The 18,518-nt window shown below is 36.0% G+C and overlaps 1 protein-coding gene across 1 annotated transcript in view; it reads left to right on the top strand.

The window, feature by feature from the left end:
• Anxa10 (annexin A10) overlaps positions 1-17,126 on the top strand; it is a 59,753-nt gene extending 42,627 nt beyond the window's left edge. Inside the window, exons 5-12 of the mRNA XM_040742238.1 lie at positions 1,313-1,403; positions 3,005-3,084; positions 11,692-11,745; positions 11,830-11,923; positions 13,092-13,187; positions 14,760-14,818; positions 16,431-16,553; positions 16,825-17,126. Of these exons, the coding sequence (XP_040598172.1) occupies positions 1,313-1,403; positions 3,005-3,084; positions 11,692-11,745; positions 11,830-11,923; positions 13,092-13,187; positions 14,760-14,818; positions 16,431-16,553; positions 16,825-16,893 (666 nt within the window). The 3' untranslated portion in view covers positions 16,894-17,126. The remainder of the gene's footprint in view (positions 1-1,312; positions 1,404-3,004; positions 3,085-11,691; positions 11,746-11,829; positions 11,924-13,091; positions 13,188-14,759; positions 14,819-16,430; positions 16,554-16,824) is intronic.
• Positions 17,127-18,518: the final 1,392 nt, after the last annotated feature.

An 18,518-nucleotide genomic window follows, 5' to 3' on the forward strand; every position in this document is an offset into this window, starting at 1 on the left:
TTATGATTGGCGAGACAAAAGAGAATATCTAATATGTAACCATGGCAATACTGTGTTAAGAAAAGGTTTTCTGGGGAAAGGGAGTCTCTGAGGCAAGAGGCTGGGGCCAGACAGACTCAGTTCCTACAGCCCTGAGTGAGTTAGCCTTCCATGCTTCTCACATTTGTGTTTCTTCCATATACGTTCTCAAGTTGAGGAAGATGGGTTTAAAATCATGAGAACCTTTAAAATTTTACTTGGAAAACATTTAGCTCAGGATCAAAATAAAATACTGAATCAGAGACAAACTATCAGTGACGTTATTTTTATGACCTTAGATTAAATACATATGGGAAGTATTGCTCAGTGCATTAAAATTTTACTTTGAAAGAAGTAAGATCTTACAGAAAAGTCATGCTTGTGAAATAAATTACAGGTCTGTTGCAGATTTTATTTTATGGGGTTTTGGCAGAAAGGACTTTTTTCAAATGCTGCATTAACCTCCTATAGACTGTTAAAAATCCTCCCATAATGTGCTTGTCAAAGAGCAGATCACCACAATATGTGACGGATATGAGACAAGCAACAAATTTAAGATACATGAATTTTAGCCATAATATCCACTGATCAGAATAGTGATTTTATAAAATTCAGAGGAATTACAACCACTCACACTTTTTCAAATTTATCAAGCCAATCCCCTGTTTCTTGTGAAGCTATGTGAAAGAAAACGGTTAAGAATGAGGTCATACGTGACTGTTGAGAGGGAACCAGCAGGTTTTCTCAACACTTCACAACACGGCAACATGTCCCAGGGACTTTCTGAAAGAGATGTACTACGTTTAAAACCATGATCACAGATGAGTACATTGTATGCTCAAAGGTTCTGCAGAACACAGCCAGTTCCAATGTTGAGACAATCTGAGAACAGTTCCACAACCAGTAAGATGAAGAACAGGTCACCAAAATGTGTTTGATAAATTATGAGACCTATAATCTAATTTCAAACTGCTTAAGAGCCGATATTCCAGCAACACATGGGATTTCAAATTCCACTCCAGGGGAAAGTGGAAGAACTTAGTGTGTTGATTAGCAGTGCCCATACTGTTGTTCTAAGTAAAGGGACACAATTCCTACAGACAACTTCGTTTTGCCAAGGATGAAAGCAGTGGACAGTGGGCACAGACCTGAGAGTGAGCTGACTTTTTATCCTGAATGCACTTTCTTTCCCCTCTGCTGTCTCTAATACCGTGAATGCTTTGTACTTTTATTGTACAGGAAGTAGCTTGTTGTTCCAAATAAAAATGTCTTAATGTTTCTCTCTGACTTTTAGGGTGCAGGCACTGATGAGAATTGCCTCATTGAAATATTAGCTTCAAGAACAAATGGGGAGATTTTCCAGATTCGAGAAGCCTATTGTTTACGTAAGGAAATAAATATGTATATATTATGCACATGTACAATCAAGTAACATATGAAAGTATTCTGTTTTATATATTTTAAATCTTTTGAGGCACACTTCTGTTTTATTTTTCTGTTACTGTGATAAAACACTGACCAAAAGCAAGTAGAAAAGGGTGGTTTATTTGACCTACAGGTCACAGTCCATCTCTGATGGGGGTTAGTACAGTAACTCAATCAAGAACCTTGAAGAAGGAGCTGCAGAGATTATGGGGGAACATTGCTTACTGGCTTGTTTCTCCTGCCTTGCTCAGTTACCTAGTTGGGCTACTTCAGGCTCATCTGTGCAGAGATGGCACCATCGGAACCAAGCTGTGCCCTCCTACCGCAATTGACAGTCAAGAAAAATCCTACTACAGACATGCCCACACATCAATCTGAAGGAATCAGTTCTTTAAATGAGGTTCCTTCTTCCCAGATATGTCAATATGACAATGAATATTAGCCACCATGGGCACTGTAATGTTTGAAATATGAGTCACTGAAGTAAAATGGGGGGTTGGGGAATAAACAGGAGGAAGGAGAGGGAGGTTGATCATCTGGTACACTGTCATATATTGGAGGAATATGTTCTGATACCTACAGAAGAGGACAATGAAGAGCAATAATAATAATAATTTACTTTATACCTTAGTGTAGCCATCACAGAGGAGTAGTTGTATCATATAAAAATGCTAAGTAGTGGATAGCATTAGACAATGTACTCATGGGTTGAAACATTATATTGTACCATATAAATACATACAATGATTATACATCAACCAAAAGACTAAAATATGGAAGCCAATAGATATAATTAACATGACTCCCTCAAAACTAATTTGTTAGTGAAATAATTCCCTAAGAAATCAAGCAAATTTTTCTCTAATGGGATTACAAGTATCTATGAGTAGACGCTTTAGTATGACAGGAAGTGCCCAGCACCTAAGTTTAGAGATATGTTATCCTTTACCCAACAGATACCTTGAGTGTAGAAACATACAACAAACAGTGACCATTGCTCAAAAAACACATCTTTCAACTTTACATAAACATCACCATCCCAAGTTACCTCAAAATCAAACCTTTTTACATTTAAAATAAAAAGATAATTTTCACATTAAAAATGTGTAATGCCTTGATTTCCACCCCCTTGTTATTATGAACATTGAGCATTCCTCACAGTCAGCCTTCATGCTTTCTAAAACTAACTCAAGACTTTTCTCAAGTAGAATGAAATAAGACCTATCACTTGAAACATTAAAATGAGGTGGAGCACTTGGGAGAATGGTTAGCCCAGCCAACAGTCTACAACATGGTATAACCAACCCTGACCTACAGAATGAAAGGCTGAGAAGTGTTCTTTTTCAATGTTGGCTCAAAATTATCTTTTCAGTAAAATAGACCTAGGTTGATATTACAATTAGGATACAGGTGTCTTTGACATCGTTTATGATACACAAAAACCCAACAAACTGACTAATGGCCTCCTCATCATTAATGTTCGTTATTAGCTATGTAAAGTCCATTGATATGAGGTTCTGTAATAAGTTACTCTTTTAACTTGGATGTTTTTATTGCCCAGAATACAGCAATAACCTTCAAGAGGACATTTATTCAGAGACCTCGGGACACTTCAGAGATACTCTCATGAACTTGGTTCAGGTATGATATTGCAAAATCAAAATATTTTATATTCTTTAAAAAACAGACACATTTCATCCTCACCAAATATAACACAAAGTCCAGTATATTACAGTTAACCCATACATTCTGCATAATAACTATTACTACTAGCCAAGTTGGAGTCACTTAACTTAAAACTTGACTTACACATATTATAAATATGAATGTGCACCAGCTTTGTCTCAAAATATTGTAAATCTACTGTATTCCAATTTATTATAAACACACATACGTGCATGATTATTTAGAAAACTTAAAACTTTACTTTTAAATTTATAACTTAAATTATACATCTACTCCAGCTTTTATTTTTTGCAACTAAAAGAAACTATGTATATGGGTGTTTTGTCTACTTGTGTATCTGTGCACCACACACATGCTTGGTGCTAGGAGGTGCCCAGAATAAGTCATAAGATTCCCTGAAATTGGGGTTCCAGTGGTTGCAAGGCACCATATGGATGCTGGGAATAAAACCTCAAGAAGAACAGTCGGTACTCTTAACCTTTGAACTATCTCTACAACCCCGTATTCCATTATTTTAAACTAGTAGATGTGTTGGAGACATAATAAATGTCCTGCGCTGATACTCTTCTGTATTTAGTCTTATGTGGTAAGTGAATTGATTTCTCATGTAATGCAACAAAACAGAATAATACAGATATTCTTAGAGTAATTCTCAAATAAAGAAGCAAATATTTTTTTAAAGTAAGGTATGGTTTTTTGACATGTATAGTTTAGCAACAAAGTGTTTTCCTAACCTGCATAAACACCTAGGTTTGATGTCCAGCACCACAAAAATGTGAGTGTCAATGTGTGTGCACGTGCATTAGTCATCCAAGAAGTCAGTCCATTGAAATGCAGAATCTACTTTGTTCCTACTGTATTTTATTTCCAACAAATGGTCTCAGTGCAACCTGTGTAAGATCCATTGTACTATACATTACCAAAAGAGGAATCTCACTTTTAATTAAAAGCATATTTTGTCATTTATCTTCTTTTCTATAATGACTAAATGCTATGTAATTATTTCTATCCAATTAACATTTCTCATCAACACTCCATATATTAATTGTAATAACAGTGATATTTTAAAGTATAATTACCTTTTAGTTTATGTCTGCTTTTGAATGTTCATGTTGTCCTACTGAGGAAAAGCATTTAGGAACTCAAGCAGGTCAATGTTCAGCACGTAAATGGTAAAAGAAAGTACAAAACCTCGCAGGTTCAGAAGACATCCTGAAGGCATGGGCTTTTCTTTCATTTTAAGAGTGTGTGTTATAGTGTGGATGTTTTAGTATGTATACTATGTCGTGTGTGTTCTGGTGTGTGTGTGTGTTGTGTGTGTTCTGGAGTGTGTATGTTATAGTGTGTTTAATGGCGTGTGTCTAAAGTAAAATAATAATTTATAAATCTAAAAACCTTTCCTTTATAAATCAAAAGCATAGTTCAGTAATTATCAAAACAACCTATCAGCCATAGAAACAAAAATTTTACTAACAGCTATAGAATTCCACACACCATAATGTGCAGTGGAGAAAAGGATCAACTGCCTTTGAAGAAGGAAGCATAAAGGAGTGCCCTTTATGATAAAGCAAGGAGGGAAGTAGCAGCACACACATTCTTTTTGTTTAATTATGTTTTACACTTTGAGATTAATGTAATTGTAATGTGTCTGCTTTCCCTTTCTTCTCTCCAAATCCTCCTGTATACATTCATTGTTTGTTTTCAGACTCATGGCCTCTTTCTCATTGTGTGTGTGTGTGTGTGTGTGTGTGTGTGTGTGTGTGTGTGTGTGTGTGTGTTCCTAAATATACCAGCTTATACTGGAGCTGGAGTAATAGAGAAGAGCACACCAGTTGGCTACCCAGACCTACATTCTTTCTGTAGAATCACCTGATGAAAATACAATAGGATACGTCATGTATTCTTTCTCTTCTCTGTAAAGCTCTTTTGCTGATTACTGTGCCTTCCTGGATTTTTTAATTGAAATTTATGTATGAGGGTAGCACATGCATACATACCATGGTACCAGTGTGCAGTGTGATGATCAGAGTATGACTTGTGGGAGTCAGTTATCTCCTTCCATCATGTGGGTCCCTGGGATCAAAATCAGGTCATCAGGTTTAGCAACAACTGTCTTTACCCATGGAGACATTTCACCAGTTCCCTGAATTTTTTTTACCCTGTACATGTCTGTGGTTGTTTCCTTGTCCTTGATTAGTCTTGGCTTCCTGTGGGCTGCCATAGAGTCTACCCTCCTTAAGAATTCTAATTTGGCAAAGTTAAAAGGGCCAACAACTTACTCAAAAACTGCATAGCCAGCTCTTCTTGAGCACAGGTTTCTAAGTCTCTGAAAAATTAACAACCCTGAAAACTTGGAAGAATGACGACCTACTTACCCACTCACAGTTAGATTCATGCACAATTACCCACACTCCAAATTTTTTGAGATGTGTGTTTTAAATGATTTATTTTTGCATTCTTGCATCCTCATTATGTCTCTTTGTTTCATAACTGCAAGGCTCTCAAACAATAAAATAGCACTGTTATTACTGCAAGGCTAAGTTACACTTGTTCTTCCCTTTCAAGAAATCTGCTACTCTCCAGTCACTTTTCCCTTATAACACTTAAAAGAATCAGATTTCTAAACTTTGTCTCATGTCTTTAACTCCTGTTTTCAAAACAACTAAGCCCTTACTGAGTCTGACTCCTGTTTCTATTGCATGCTTAAAGCATAGGACAAAATTCATTTTTCAAGATCAGAACAGCTGCTTCTGATGAGAGACCTTCTCCCCCACAGGCTCAGTCTCCTCCCATCTTTTTATCTACACATTTATTAAGCCACTTCAAACTCCAAAATCAACAGCACAGTGGAGCTTCCTTATATTGGGTATACTTTTATCTTTCAACTTTCATTAGTTAAATCTAAGTCAAACCAACCCTATTTAATATCAAGAGTGGCCTTCTTTTAAAAAGTTAAAATAACTTAGAAGTTAATGAAAACAAAGTATAATGATACATATGCATTAATATGCCATGATAACTTCATTACTTCATATACTAACATCAAATTTTTCATTTAAAAAGGCATAAAAATAGAAACACTTTTTGTAGACTGCTAAAGAAGCCAAATGTTAGTGACTTCACACTGAGGAAAATTGTTAGTGACTAAACAGATTCTTTTAAATTTCTCATTTTAAAAAAGTGAGGCATGTTGCCCAACCTCAATATGATGGGTTTTGCCTTGTCTTACTGTCTCTAGTCTTATTCAGTATGACTGTCTTCTCTTGGAGGCCTGTTCTTTTCTGAAGAGGAAATGGAGGAGGAGTGAATCTGGGGAAAGGGAGATGGGAGGAGTGGAGGGAGGGGAAAACTGTGGCCAGGATATATTGTATGAGAGAAGAATCTATTTTCAATTTTAAAAAATTAATGTTTTATAAAGCGAGGCATAATACCAAGCAAATCTATTGAACCATAAGATAAAATAATTTTTTCATTTTACATGAAATCATTATAGCCAAGATCAAAAACTTGTTTTATCGAGCTTGATATTTGTTTAGCTAGGTTTGTTTTGGAGTGTTTGGTGTGAGTACATAGTTCATGAAACTGCCCCTATCACCAACCTTAATTAATCAACATCTGGAGTGGGAATTTTAAGTTCTAGTAACATACAAAATAAAGAATGGAACTTATCCTCAAAATTCAGATTTCTGAGTAAAGAAATATGGTAAGAATATTACTTTAATTTGAAATGGAAGTTTCTCTTTTATTAGAAAATATTTCCATGTTTAAGATGTTTCCTCCCTACTATTTCAATAGCTCGTTTTCAAACTTTACATTTCATAAGGTAAATGTATACTACATTTTTTTGTTTATGTATTTCATTCCCTGTAAGCCAGAAGACATATGTGGGAAATGGGAAAGCTACTTGTGGGAGTCTGTTGTCTCTTTCTACTACATAGATTCAAGGAATCAAAGTTGGGTCACCAGGCATGGGAGTAAACACATTTAATTCCTTGAACTGTCCTGCTGGCCCTCACGAGGTGAATTTTAATTAAAACATTCTATAAGTTTAGAAGGAGAGTCATATTTTACTTTAAAGTAATGATGCTATGTAATGTAAATTAAAACAATAGTTTCCAATCAGAGATTCTTCCATATAACTGAATTATATTTGAGCAAGAGGAAAAGATAATCTACATGTCTGTCTGTCTGTCTAGCATATCCTATCGTCTATCCATCTTCTATCTATCTATCTAAATATCTATAACTCTCCTATTTATTATCTATTTACCTATCATCTATCTTTCATCTGTCTAAGATCTATCTACTTATCTATCTAGTCTTTGTTTTGTATATGCATATGGTGCAAGATTACCTTGTCACTGGATTCTACCTAATATAATTATAAATTGATGAGATAAAGTATTGACTCTTAAATTTGATATCTGAAGAGTAAACATAAACATATTTCTCTGTGTGTGTGTGTGTGTGTGTGTGTGTGTGTGTGTGTGTCTGTGTGTGTACCCTTGTGGCAGCATGAAATACAGTAGAACTTTCACCAGAAGAAAATGAGGGGTGAATTGAAACTTAGATTTTGCAGGCAGCAAGAAAAATTTTAGTTAATTTACCACTTTACTAAAATGCTCTTGCTTATTTCTATTTTTTATTTTACTTGTTTCTTTCCCTTAGCAGTCTGTACATATAAACAATGTTTATTTAATATTATGTGCTTACACAGTTTCATAGTACATTATCCTCAAAATGTCAAAAATAAGAATAAAACAATGTATATTTCATGGGGATTAGTAAACTCAAAAATTGAGATAACAAATTAAACTAATATAGAAGTAAAAATATTCTCATTTGTTTATAGTGCTTTTGAAGCATAGAAATTATACAATGATTCAGAATGTTTACTATATGATTTTCCTTAGGCTTTTAAATATTTTGAAATTTTCCATTGATTTTTTATTTCTACACTTAGTGATTATTTTTCTTGGGGCCCCTGATTTCCATAAAGTGATTTGGGAAGTTGAGAGTTGATTAGGACTACATTGTGAGCTGATAGCCTCTACCCTTTTCTCTACCACATGTAGGTACCCATGTTCTCTCTGCCTCTGCTTTCTCTCTCTCTCTCTCTCTCTCTCTCTCTCTCTCTCTCTCTCTCTATCTCTCTCTCTCTCTCTCTCTCTCCTCCCCTCTCTCTCTCTCTCTCACACACACACACATACACTAAAGGAAATGGATATATAGATGGATAGGTAGGTAGGTAGGCAGGCAGACAGATAGGTTTTCTTTTTTCTCTTGCTCTATTAGAGTTCAGTTGCATATGCTTGGGTTTATCACTTGATTTATTTTTGATATTAAGACTACTGCTCCCCAAATTCATGAACATGAGCTAATTCTTTCAGTTCTTGCACAATACAAACATTCTATCAGTCTTGACTGTGGCAATCACACCATCCCATCCCATGTGCACCTTCACTTTCAGAATCAAAGGAAAGTTGATTCATAGATTGCATTCTTCAAACATCATTAAAACTCAGACAGACCCCCGTTAGCATATGAATGAAGACAGGGAATTAGAACATCAGAACTTAAAAGCATTCGTAAGCTGCACAGGGTGGAAATCACTGCTATGATTGCTGGGAGGGAAACCTTGTACTTGGTCTGTCTACACAGGATTTTCTGCCAAGAAACAACTGAAGGGGAACGTGCTCCTCTTGAAAAAAACTGATGCCAGTAATTAAGCTGGCCCACAACACTTCCTGCATGCTTTTATTACACTACATTTGTGGAGGGTCTAATTATCTGTCAAGTAAAGAAGGATTAGTCTCTTGGAGATTAATTAATCAACATGTGCAAATTACATTGTGCATAAGTACTTTCTCAAATAGAAGGGAAGCAACCTGGTTAAATACAGCACTTCACTCCTCCTCTTGGCTTTCAGGATTCTCTTGAGGTCCTCTCTGAAATCTGTACAGTGAGGCATCCAGAGCATGGCTCCAATCACCCTTCTGTAATTATCTGTAGTCAGTTTTCCTAATCATACCTTTAATTTCTTTCTTTTCTATCGTTCCCTTTTCTCTAATTCTATACTCACATACAGATGGACACAACTACGAGTGAAATAAAAGCCCAGACCATAGAACTGCAGAAAATCTCCAAGAAGTTCTTCCAATCTTTGTAAGCGATGGAGCTTACTTAGCTGCATAACTAAAGATCATACTTCAGAGATCCAGAAAGCAAACATAAAAGTCTGCCATCTAAAAAGCATTCTTTGTCTTCCCCATGAGAAGTTCTTTGCTACTTACAAAGTATCAAATACAATTTTTGACAATTGAGAATCATTAGTAAACGAAGGAGACAGAGCCTGTAGGGATTATGAAATTCACATCTAGCAAAGCAAATTAAATTGTTAGGCAATAATGAATAAAGATATTTTAAATAACTTTTGAAAGTGATGGAAAAATGTATCCAATCAGTAAGAGGGAGACAGGACTTGTAAGGCTGGGCAGAGTGGGTACGATGAATTGTACAGGTTGCTCAGAGTAGTTTTCAATGATAACCAAAGCAAGGAAACAAAGACTACATGAAGCCCAGTCATGAAAGCACTGCAAGGAAAAAAAGGACAAATTACACCTAAGCCTGCCAAAAAATTTCAAATAAGATTAAAAACTAGCGATCACTGTGATGAACTTGTATATAAACAGTACAGATTCACAAAAGATACAATGCTTTATTTTCTCTTTTTTGTAAATTGAAATTTTTAGCAAAAATTCATAATGAATCCAAGGACATTGTTGAAAATAATGAGTTCCCAGATGATAACTAAATCAGAGCAAGCAAAGCCACTGGTATCTAATAACTGTCCTTCTTTAACTCTCAGACCTGAGGTGATTGATTTAATAATTCTAAGTCCATGCATTTTTTTATCTCCAAAATAAGGAAGAAATGTAAGACCTCTTATGGATATTGCACTGCCATACATTCATAACTTAAAGATAAAATAACACCCATAATCCCACTGGCCAGTAAAATCACTTTCATTCTTTAGATGCTATCTCCTTTTCCTTAATTTTTAGGACTACACATTTAGTCATTAAGAAAATGTGAATTTGTTTCTCTTTGAATAATTAAACTTTCCTAGATGTGTCTAGATTTGTGTTAGCAAAAAATGGGAAAATGCATAATATTTAATATAATATGGTAAATTTAATCCATACAATACTTTGAGCAGTCAAAGTGTATAGGTTCATATTCAATTTCTGTGATAATTTTATTGAGTTGACCACTCAACTCTCAACGTTCTCTCCATCACTTCTTTCCAAGATGCTACTAGGTGGAAAGATATGTATATGGCTTATACCATGTCTTGGCAAAGGATGGTATCCTCAAATAGCAAAGATGTTTTCCGCATCCTTTTTGATTGTTACTATGAAATATCAGGTCTGGATAGGCCTGAATAGATAATGCAAGGTTTTAATGTGACAGTTTCTCAGCACTAACTCTCCAACTGAACAGCTTGTTAACAAATGATGCTTTTTTCTGTCTCTGCTTGGTCAAAGCTAAGATAAATTAATTCACCTCCCATTACCTTCTTAGCATCTGAGGTGTCCCACTAAGGACTAGCCTTATCTCCTATGCAGTTCTGGTCAATCTTATCTCAGTATAATATTTGAAATGTGGTTCTTGTAATGATCCTAAACACCACCATTATTCAAGCTTTGCCACCAGCTCCTCAGGCAAAGTGTAAGTTCCTCTACCAAAAAGAAGGTAAGAAAATTGAAGTACTAGTCATGTTATTTAGAAGTTGAAACTAATTCATAACTAAATCCAATATTATACCCATTATCCATTCATGTGCACACAGGTGCGCACACACACATTTGTTCATCTTCCAATCTCACTGACTTCACTGGCATGAGCCATTTCATTATAGGGAAAGTCACAGTCAAGCTCTATCACTACCACCTCTGGCACGGGATGGAGGATGGTCATCCTGATGGAGCAAAATACCTCACAGAGAAAAGCAAAGCAAAAACCATCTCAGCATTTTTCACAAAATTCCTCTGTTGCAAAGAAAAACTCAAAATGAAATTCCTTACAAAATTACACATAAATTCCTCATGTGTCAAAGTTGCTAAATTAGTAACAGATTCAAAGGAATCACCAGTGTTTGGGAGGTCAGGGATTTTTGTCCCAATAATCCTATATTGTTCCGTGATATTTTGATTGTATTCCAATGCTCCCAAGACTGACAATGAAGTTATTTTTTTGATCAGAAGGCAGAACTAGCTACTACCTGACCAAAATTAATCGTAGAGATTTTAGAGGATTGAGGACAGATAAAGACAGAAAGGAGTAGGGCAGGTCTTAGAGAGGGTCTCGTCCCTTTTGGTTGGAGGAGCAGAAGAGATAGGAGGTCACTGGTGGCTTCTCTGCTGTTTCTCTGCTCATTCAAATTCTTGCCCCGATATCTGACTCCTGATTTTTATTGATAAAGAATAATTATATGAAAGCTTCACTATATGCTCCGTGCATTGAGACCATCTAAAAGGAAACCCCCTGCTTATTTCACAGGGGACCAGGGAGGAAGGATACGCAGATCCTGCCACGGCTGCCCAGGATGCGATGGTAACTTAGCTGCCTCTCCCCCGACTAACCAAGGCTTTGATAGAGTGAGGGGTTGCTTCTGATATGCCTTCTGATATGTTGCAGGTCCTGTGGGAAGCCTGCCAGCAGAAGACAGGGGAGCATAAAACCATGCTGCAGATGATCCTGTGCAACAAGAGCTACCCACAGCTATGGCTGGGTAACTGGAGACTTTACAACTCTTTAACTGATTGACTGACATACAAGGAATTAAGATAAAAGAGGGACTGTCACCCAGACATAGAGAAAAGTCAGTTAGCACCCTGAATAATGTCTGTACACATTATGCCTCATTTAATAGCACTGCTAAAGAATAAAACTCTGCCATTATTTAATTTTTCCCAACAGTTATCCTATAGCTTTCAAATACTTACTCTTAAAATTGATCTATTTAGATGCATTAGCTATTTCATTCCAGATACATTATCTTGTGTCTTGAATTGTCTTCAGTGAGCTTAGTGTGACCAGCCAATGAGTTAAGGTCTTTGTTACAGACATTGCAATTTATGAGATATCCATACTACCTATTGGTCTTTGAGATGTGTTTACATTAATCTACACTTGACTTTCTCCAAACTCTGCACCTTTCCTTTACCTCAGTAGAGAAACAAATTAAATACAATTAAATGAAACGTAAACTATCAATCTTTATAACAACAGTTTACTCTTACTCAACTATTCCTCTTTTATTTAATGTCAGTTTAAGATTAGTACTAACAATCACAATACTTCTTCACATCTAAGTTGAAAGGGCTGAGACTAAACATTGCCAAGGATAGAACCAGTGGGGTAAGTTGTTTAAAGCAGAATTTTAGTTGGTTGTTATTTTATATTAGTAAGTTATACTGCTAATAGGAATATCCTGTTTCTCAAAATCGCTCTTCCAAACCCTATTCCTATCCATCACTCAGAAGAGTTTTGTATTTAACTTTGATATTTAAGCTCTAGTAGAAAGTTTCCTGTTGACAAGTAAATTTAGACTATCATGTGTGTCCTCTGGAAATGTCTCATAGATGATAGCTCATCCTGTGCCTTCTCTCCATCTAAATCAGCATTTGAGTCAATGAGTTCCATTTGAAGTAACCATTCTTCCCCAGCCCAGCAAGAGCAGACACTTAGAATCCAGGATTAATGCAAGTTTTATCATTTCATAGGGTCTGTACTTGTTGCAAAGAGTAGAACCTTCATCAAAATGAGTAGTAACACTAGGAAATGCTTCAGAAAAGACAATTACCTCTCTATGTATAGTAAAATAGCCAGGGTTTGTGCTTTAAGTTTATGGTGAATATTTTTAAAAATCTCTTTTGAATTGCATAAATTTCTTGAAGTTTTTCAGGAATTTCAAAGTATTTCTGGCCAAGACATGGTAGATGCCATCAATGACTGTTATGAAGGCTACTTTCAAGAGCTGCTGGTTGCAATTGGTAAGCTGTATTTTGTGTGATGAACAACAGAACCTCCTTGCATTCTGCAGTTAGTACTGACCGATTCTGAGTATATTAAATGTGCATGAGTAGGATTTAATTGAAACATTTTCCTCAATGCAATTATTTGAATGATCCATAAACTCCAGAAAAGTCCATCAGCAAATGGTTTGATGCAATGACCCAACAAACTGGAGACATCAATGAAGTGACATAATTCCCGAAGAACAGGCTCAACTTTTATATGAGAAAAGAATCAACCACCACAGCTTCAAATCTGTTTGGATCATTGACGTCAACCCCGCTTTTCAGGAGCAGATAAATGCTAACAGTGTGATTATGTTCTTGTCTCCAAGATGAAAGGGGCTTTCAAATTTTTGCTTTTGATATGTGTTTAATTTTACTGTCTTTAATAAATTTGCTTTCATGGATAAATTGTATTATCAACAAAAACATAAATTATTAATTAGTAGTGAGTTCTACAGGCATGCCCATAGTAGAAAAGGCTATTGTTCTTATTCATTGAGACTACTCCAGTGTCCATGGTTTACTGTGTGCTCTGTGGCTTGGCAGCACACACTTCAGGAAGATTTATTGATTTACTAGGCATACATCACATGTCAGCTAATTAGAGTTAGAATAGAACTCAAGTCTGAATTATCAAGAAAATCCAACTGTTGCCACAAAACAGTGGGTCTGGGGGAACAAAAAGTGGACATCAGGAACACCAGGAAAAAATTATCTGATTAATGTCAGTCAATATTGAATGAGCACCTACTGTGTCTCTAATTTGGATACTGCAGGTAAAATACCAGAGCAACAAAACCAAAAATATCAACAGAAGCCCCTGCCCTCTGGGAGTTCCAGAAGTGACTCAGGAATGGTTATTAGCATTACTTCTCTCTGTAATGAAAATAAGATAAAGATGAAGATATGGTCTTGATACCCACAATAATTACTTGAACTGAATAGAAACTAATGATTTTATTTTGAAGAAATGGTATAGCTCCCCATTTGTTACCCATTCATGTGATGACTCTATTAACTTTTATAAATGTGACTATTTGATGGTCTATAGTCTCAACTGATATTAACAGGAACACCTGCTGGGAAGGCTCCAGGCTGCTTAAAGCCATGGCAAGTTTAGTTAGTGATATCTAAAACTGGAGGAAAACACTTTATGTTGGTTACAGCTTCTCTTTAAAGGATCCCTATAAAGAATCCAATGCCACCAAAAGAGCAACTAGTCTAGACCAGTTTTAGAGACTATGTGGATAGGTGGCGTTCAGGAAGATGAATGGATCATACTATTAAGTTTTTATGATTAGCACCACATTTTAAAAAATAGTAATCATGGTCATATGCTCATTTAAGATCACTTGTCATTTTAAAATATAATGCTGAGAGTATATATTTTTCAAGAGAGTATGGCTCGTGCTACCATTATTCTAAGTATGAAAATTTTACTGCAATATGATGATTCTGGCAGACTGTAAACGTGTTCTATTTGTTTCTCAACTTCTGAATTACGTCTTTTCATTGAAGTATCTTCCTTTCTTTCTGCCTCTCTAGTTCGCTGTGTCCAGGACAAAGCAAGCTATTTTGCTTATAAATTATATAGGGCAATCCATGTAAGTACAACAAATGTTTTAGAATTTATCTACAATTAATTCATATTGTTTTTACTTAAAAGAAATTGTGTTCAAGTAAAAAGAAACAAGGTGAATACCAAATCACACATGCAAATACACACATGCACACACATTCATGTATGCAAACATGCAAATACACACAATCACACATACACATACATGCATATGCACACACATACATACATACACATATTTACAATCCAACACATATATACATACAACACACACACTAACACAAACACACAAAATACACGTATATAAACCCAAACACACACACATATGCACACACAAATATATACATACAAACATACACAAACACAATGCATGCACACGTGCATACACAATACAGACACACACAGACCCATATGAATGTACACAATAAACGTAATAAAAATTTAGGTTTTGAAAAAGAAAATTTCACTAAATGCAATTGTGTAGTGATTTGAGCAGAGTATACATTTTAATGATCAGAATGTGTTATTCTTAAAGCAATTTATTTCCTATACACACATATATATATATATATATATAATTCATGCAGAGTATTCATTATGACACTTTCATGTATGTAAGTAAAGTATTACCAAAGACATTTTACTGGCCAACTTCTTGATATTTGCCATCATGTTGGATAAGTGTACTAATAATAAGAACATTTTTTATTTTTATTTTTATTTTTTTTACTTTTTTTATCTTTTGTTTTTTTGAGACAGGGTTTCTCTGTATTGTTTTGGAGCTTGTCCTGGAACTCACTCGGTAGACCAGGCTTGATGTCGAACTCACAGAGATCCACCTGCCTCTGCCTCCTGAGTGCTGGGATTAAAGGTGTGCCCCACCACCGCCCGTCAAGAACATTTTTTATTATGTGTCTTATAGATAGATGTTTTCTTAACTTACACATAAGAATTTACACAGCCTCGAAACCCAAGAGAAAAATCACTGTTCATAGCTCTTTGCTTTGTGCCAAGCAGCATCTTGAGCAATGCTGTAGAGATAATTCAGTAATTCTTCCCCAATGAGCCGTGACTGTAGCAGCAAACTAAAGCATCCCCTGTGAATTACCCTGAGCAAGTAGCTAATCCCAGTTATTCTGATTCCAGCTATCCCTGTTTCAGGGAAGTTCATTGTGATAGCATATAAATTAAGTCATATCTATGCATTCTAGGAAGAAAAAATGTCATATTGATAAATAGATTGCAGTTAAAGCAGATTATATATAAGTAACGCAAAAGTTCATATATGAAGAGCTGGAATAACTGTCAACAAGCTGCTTTTACCCCCCTAAACTTTTCATAAAGAAACTCCAAATGACCTTCATTTAAAAAATAATTTAAAAAATTTGGTCAGATGGTTTGTTTTAATCACCCCAAGTCATCATAAAGTATGTTAGTAGATTGACACTGTAAACATTTTTAAATAAAAGTTACATTATGCTGACTGACCACCAGATGTCAGCCTTACTCCATTTCGATAGCAGTGGTGTTGGAGCTTTGTGTGACTACCTGCAAATTTGCTTCTGGAAAGGACTATAGTTTATGTTGAACAACCTTTTACAGTACTGTTTTACTCTACCCACTTTTCCACATTTTAGGACTTTGGTTTCCATAACAAAACTGTCATCAGGATTCTAATAGCCAGAAGTGAAATCGACCTGATGACCATAAGGAAACGTTACAAGGAGAGATTTGGAAAATCCCTGTTTCATGATATCAAAGTAAGCCTTCTCTTCATGATTTAATTTAACTCACTTTTTATTCTTTCTGGACCATAAGTATAAGTGTTAACTTAAGCAACTTGACCCTGGGAATCTCAAAGCTACATATCTGACAAAGAAGATGGCCTTTAATAACTTAGACAGCTTTCGATGTGTTAACAAATATTAACCTGAGAAATCATTGCACCCTGAAAATAAAACCTTTTGTTCTTTGCTTTTAAGGAAACACTTTGAGGTAATCATAGAAAATTGTCACTTTTTTTCTTTTCAGAATTTTGCTTCAGGACACTACGAGAAAGCACTGCTTGCCATCTGTGCTGGTGACGTGGAAGGCTACTAAAGTCAGCAAAGAAGCAGGGGGTTAAAGATCTGACGACACTCTTTACAGACACCTCAGATACAGACAGATGAATCTGTGCTGACATCAACACTGAGACTAAACTCTAGAATCGTATTCCTCTCCTATCTCTAAGATCATTCTGAGACGAAAATATCTACTGTTGCAAATATGTAATCCAGGATTTGAACCCCTTCCTCAATTAGCAGTGAAATAAATTGTGGCGGAATAAGAAAGACATTGCATTGGAGTAGATTTTGTTTAAATGTGAACTGTCATTTCCTACAAAAAGAAAGTCTGCTCATGACTGTCTTTAGTATCAGTCTGAAACCTATAAAAATGAAGTGTGTGCCCATCCTCATGGGAATTGCCTGGAATCTTGAACAAATGCAGTAAATCTGAAGTGAGGTTAGAACAGCCTTTAAATTAAAATAGCCAAAAGTAAAGTGTTTCTGTAAATATGTGTCTGATTGGTTTCAGTAAAGCACAATTGGCCAATAGGGAAACAAGATGGGACTAGTAGTCTAGGAGGATTCTGGGAATTGTAGTGAGGAGAGCTCTCACCATGTGATCTCCTGGGAGCAACAGGCGCTCAGGAGTGCAACCTCAAAAAGATAAGTTCTTATAAAATATATATTAGCAATTATGGGTTAACAACCAAGTCAGAGCTAGATGATAAGAAACCAAGCAAATGGCCAACAGCTTCATAATTAATATAGCGTCTTGTGTGTTATTTGGGGGCTGAAAGCAGCAACAGGAACCAGGTGGTGGGAAGGAAGACTAAACGTTACAGAGTAAAGTGTACCAAGACATATATTTAGTGGGTTATTTAGTTGTACAAGAGATTTGGATGGAAAAGTAAGGGTTCACGTGCATCTGTGTACATACGTTGATGGTGTGAATGTCATTTCAGTAAAGATAGTTAGGATATTTTTTTAAGTTTTCTAATTTTTGGAGTAAGGCTGGACACATATGTACCATGGCACATGTGCTCACCTTGGCTCTCTCTCAAACCTGTGGTCTCTTTTCCTTTACCTGTTTGTGTGTGTGTGTGTGTGTGTGTGTGTGTGTGTGTGTGTCTGTTCGCGTGCACGCACGTGCGTGCGTGCATGTGTATTCCTAAACATATGAATAAAATCTGCTCAGTCCATATAGTGCTACTTGCAGATATATGAAATGAAGGTTAACCATTTTGCATTGGATAGTCCGTTGAAGGGCCCTTTCCAGGGAAAACCTATTTTTATTGCTCTCTGTGACTAGTTGCTGAGAGTCTTTTTCTAAGACTTTGGCCTGATGAGATTTTCCCCTTTCATGTTAGCATGTCCATTAGTGTCCTCCTTGTTCAAATCTTGTTAGGCAGGGATGTTGATGGGACTTCATGAGCATAGCTTCTGACATTTCTAGGAGACACAATCTCAGAGAAAACTTACTGATCCTCTGACTTTTACAAGATGTGTCCCCATCTTCTGGAATGATCTTAGAACCTGGATACAGGAGTTGTGTTGTAGATGCATCCACTGGGGATGTGCACGACTTATTACCTACATTTTGATAGGTTGTAGTTTTCTCTGTTGCAAAGAGACATTTCTTTGGCAAGCGTGAGGCCCACACTAGTATATGAAGATTTG

This window comes from Mesocricetus auratus, unplaced genomic scaffold, assembly GCF_017639785.1.
Source record: "Mesocricetus auratus isolate SY011 unplaced genomic scaffold, BCM_Maur_2.0 Super-Scaffold_6731, whole genome shotgun sequence".
NCBI classification, from domain to species: domain Eukaryota; kingdom Metazoa; phylum Chordata; class Mammalia; order Rodentia; family Cricetidae; genus Mesocricetus; species Mesocricetus auratus.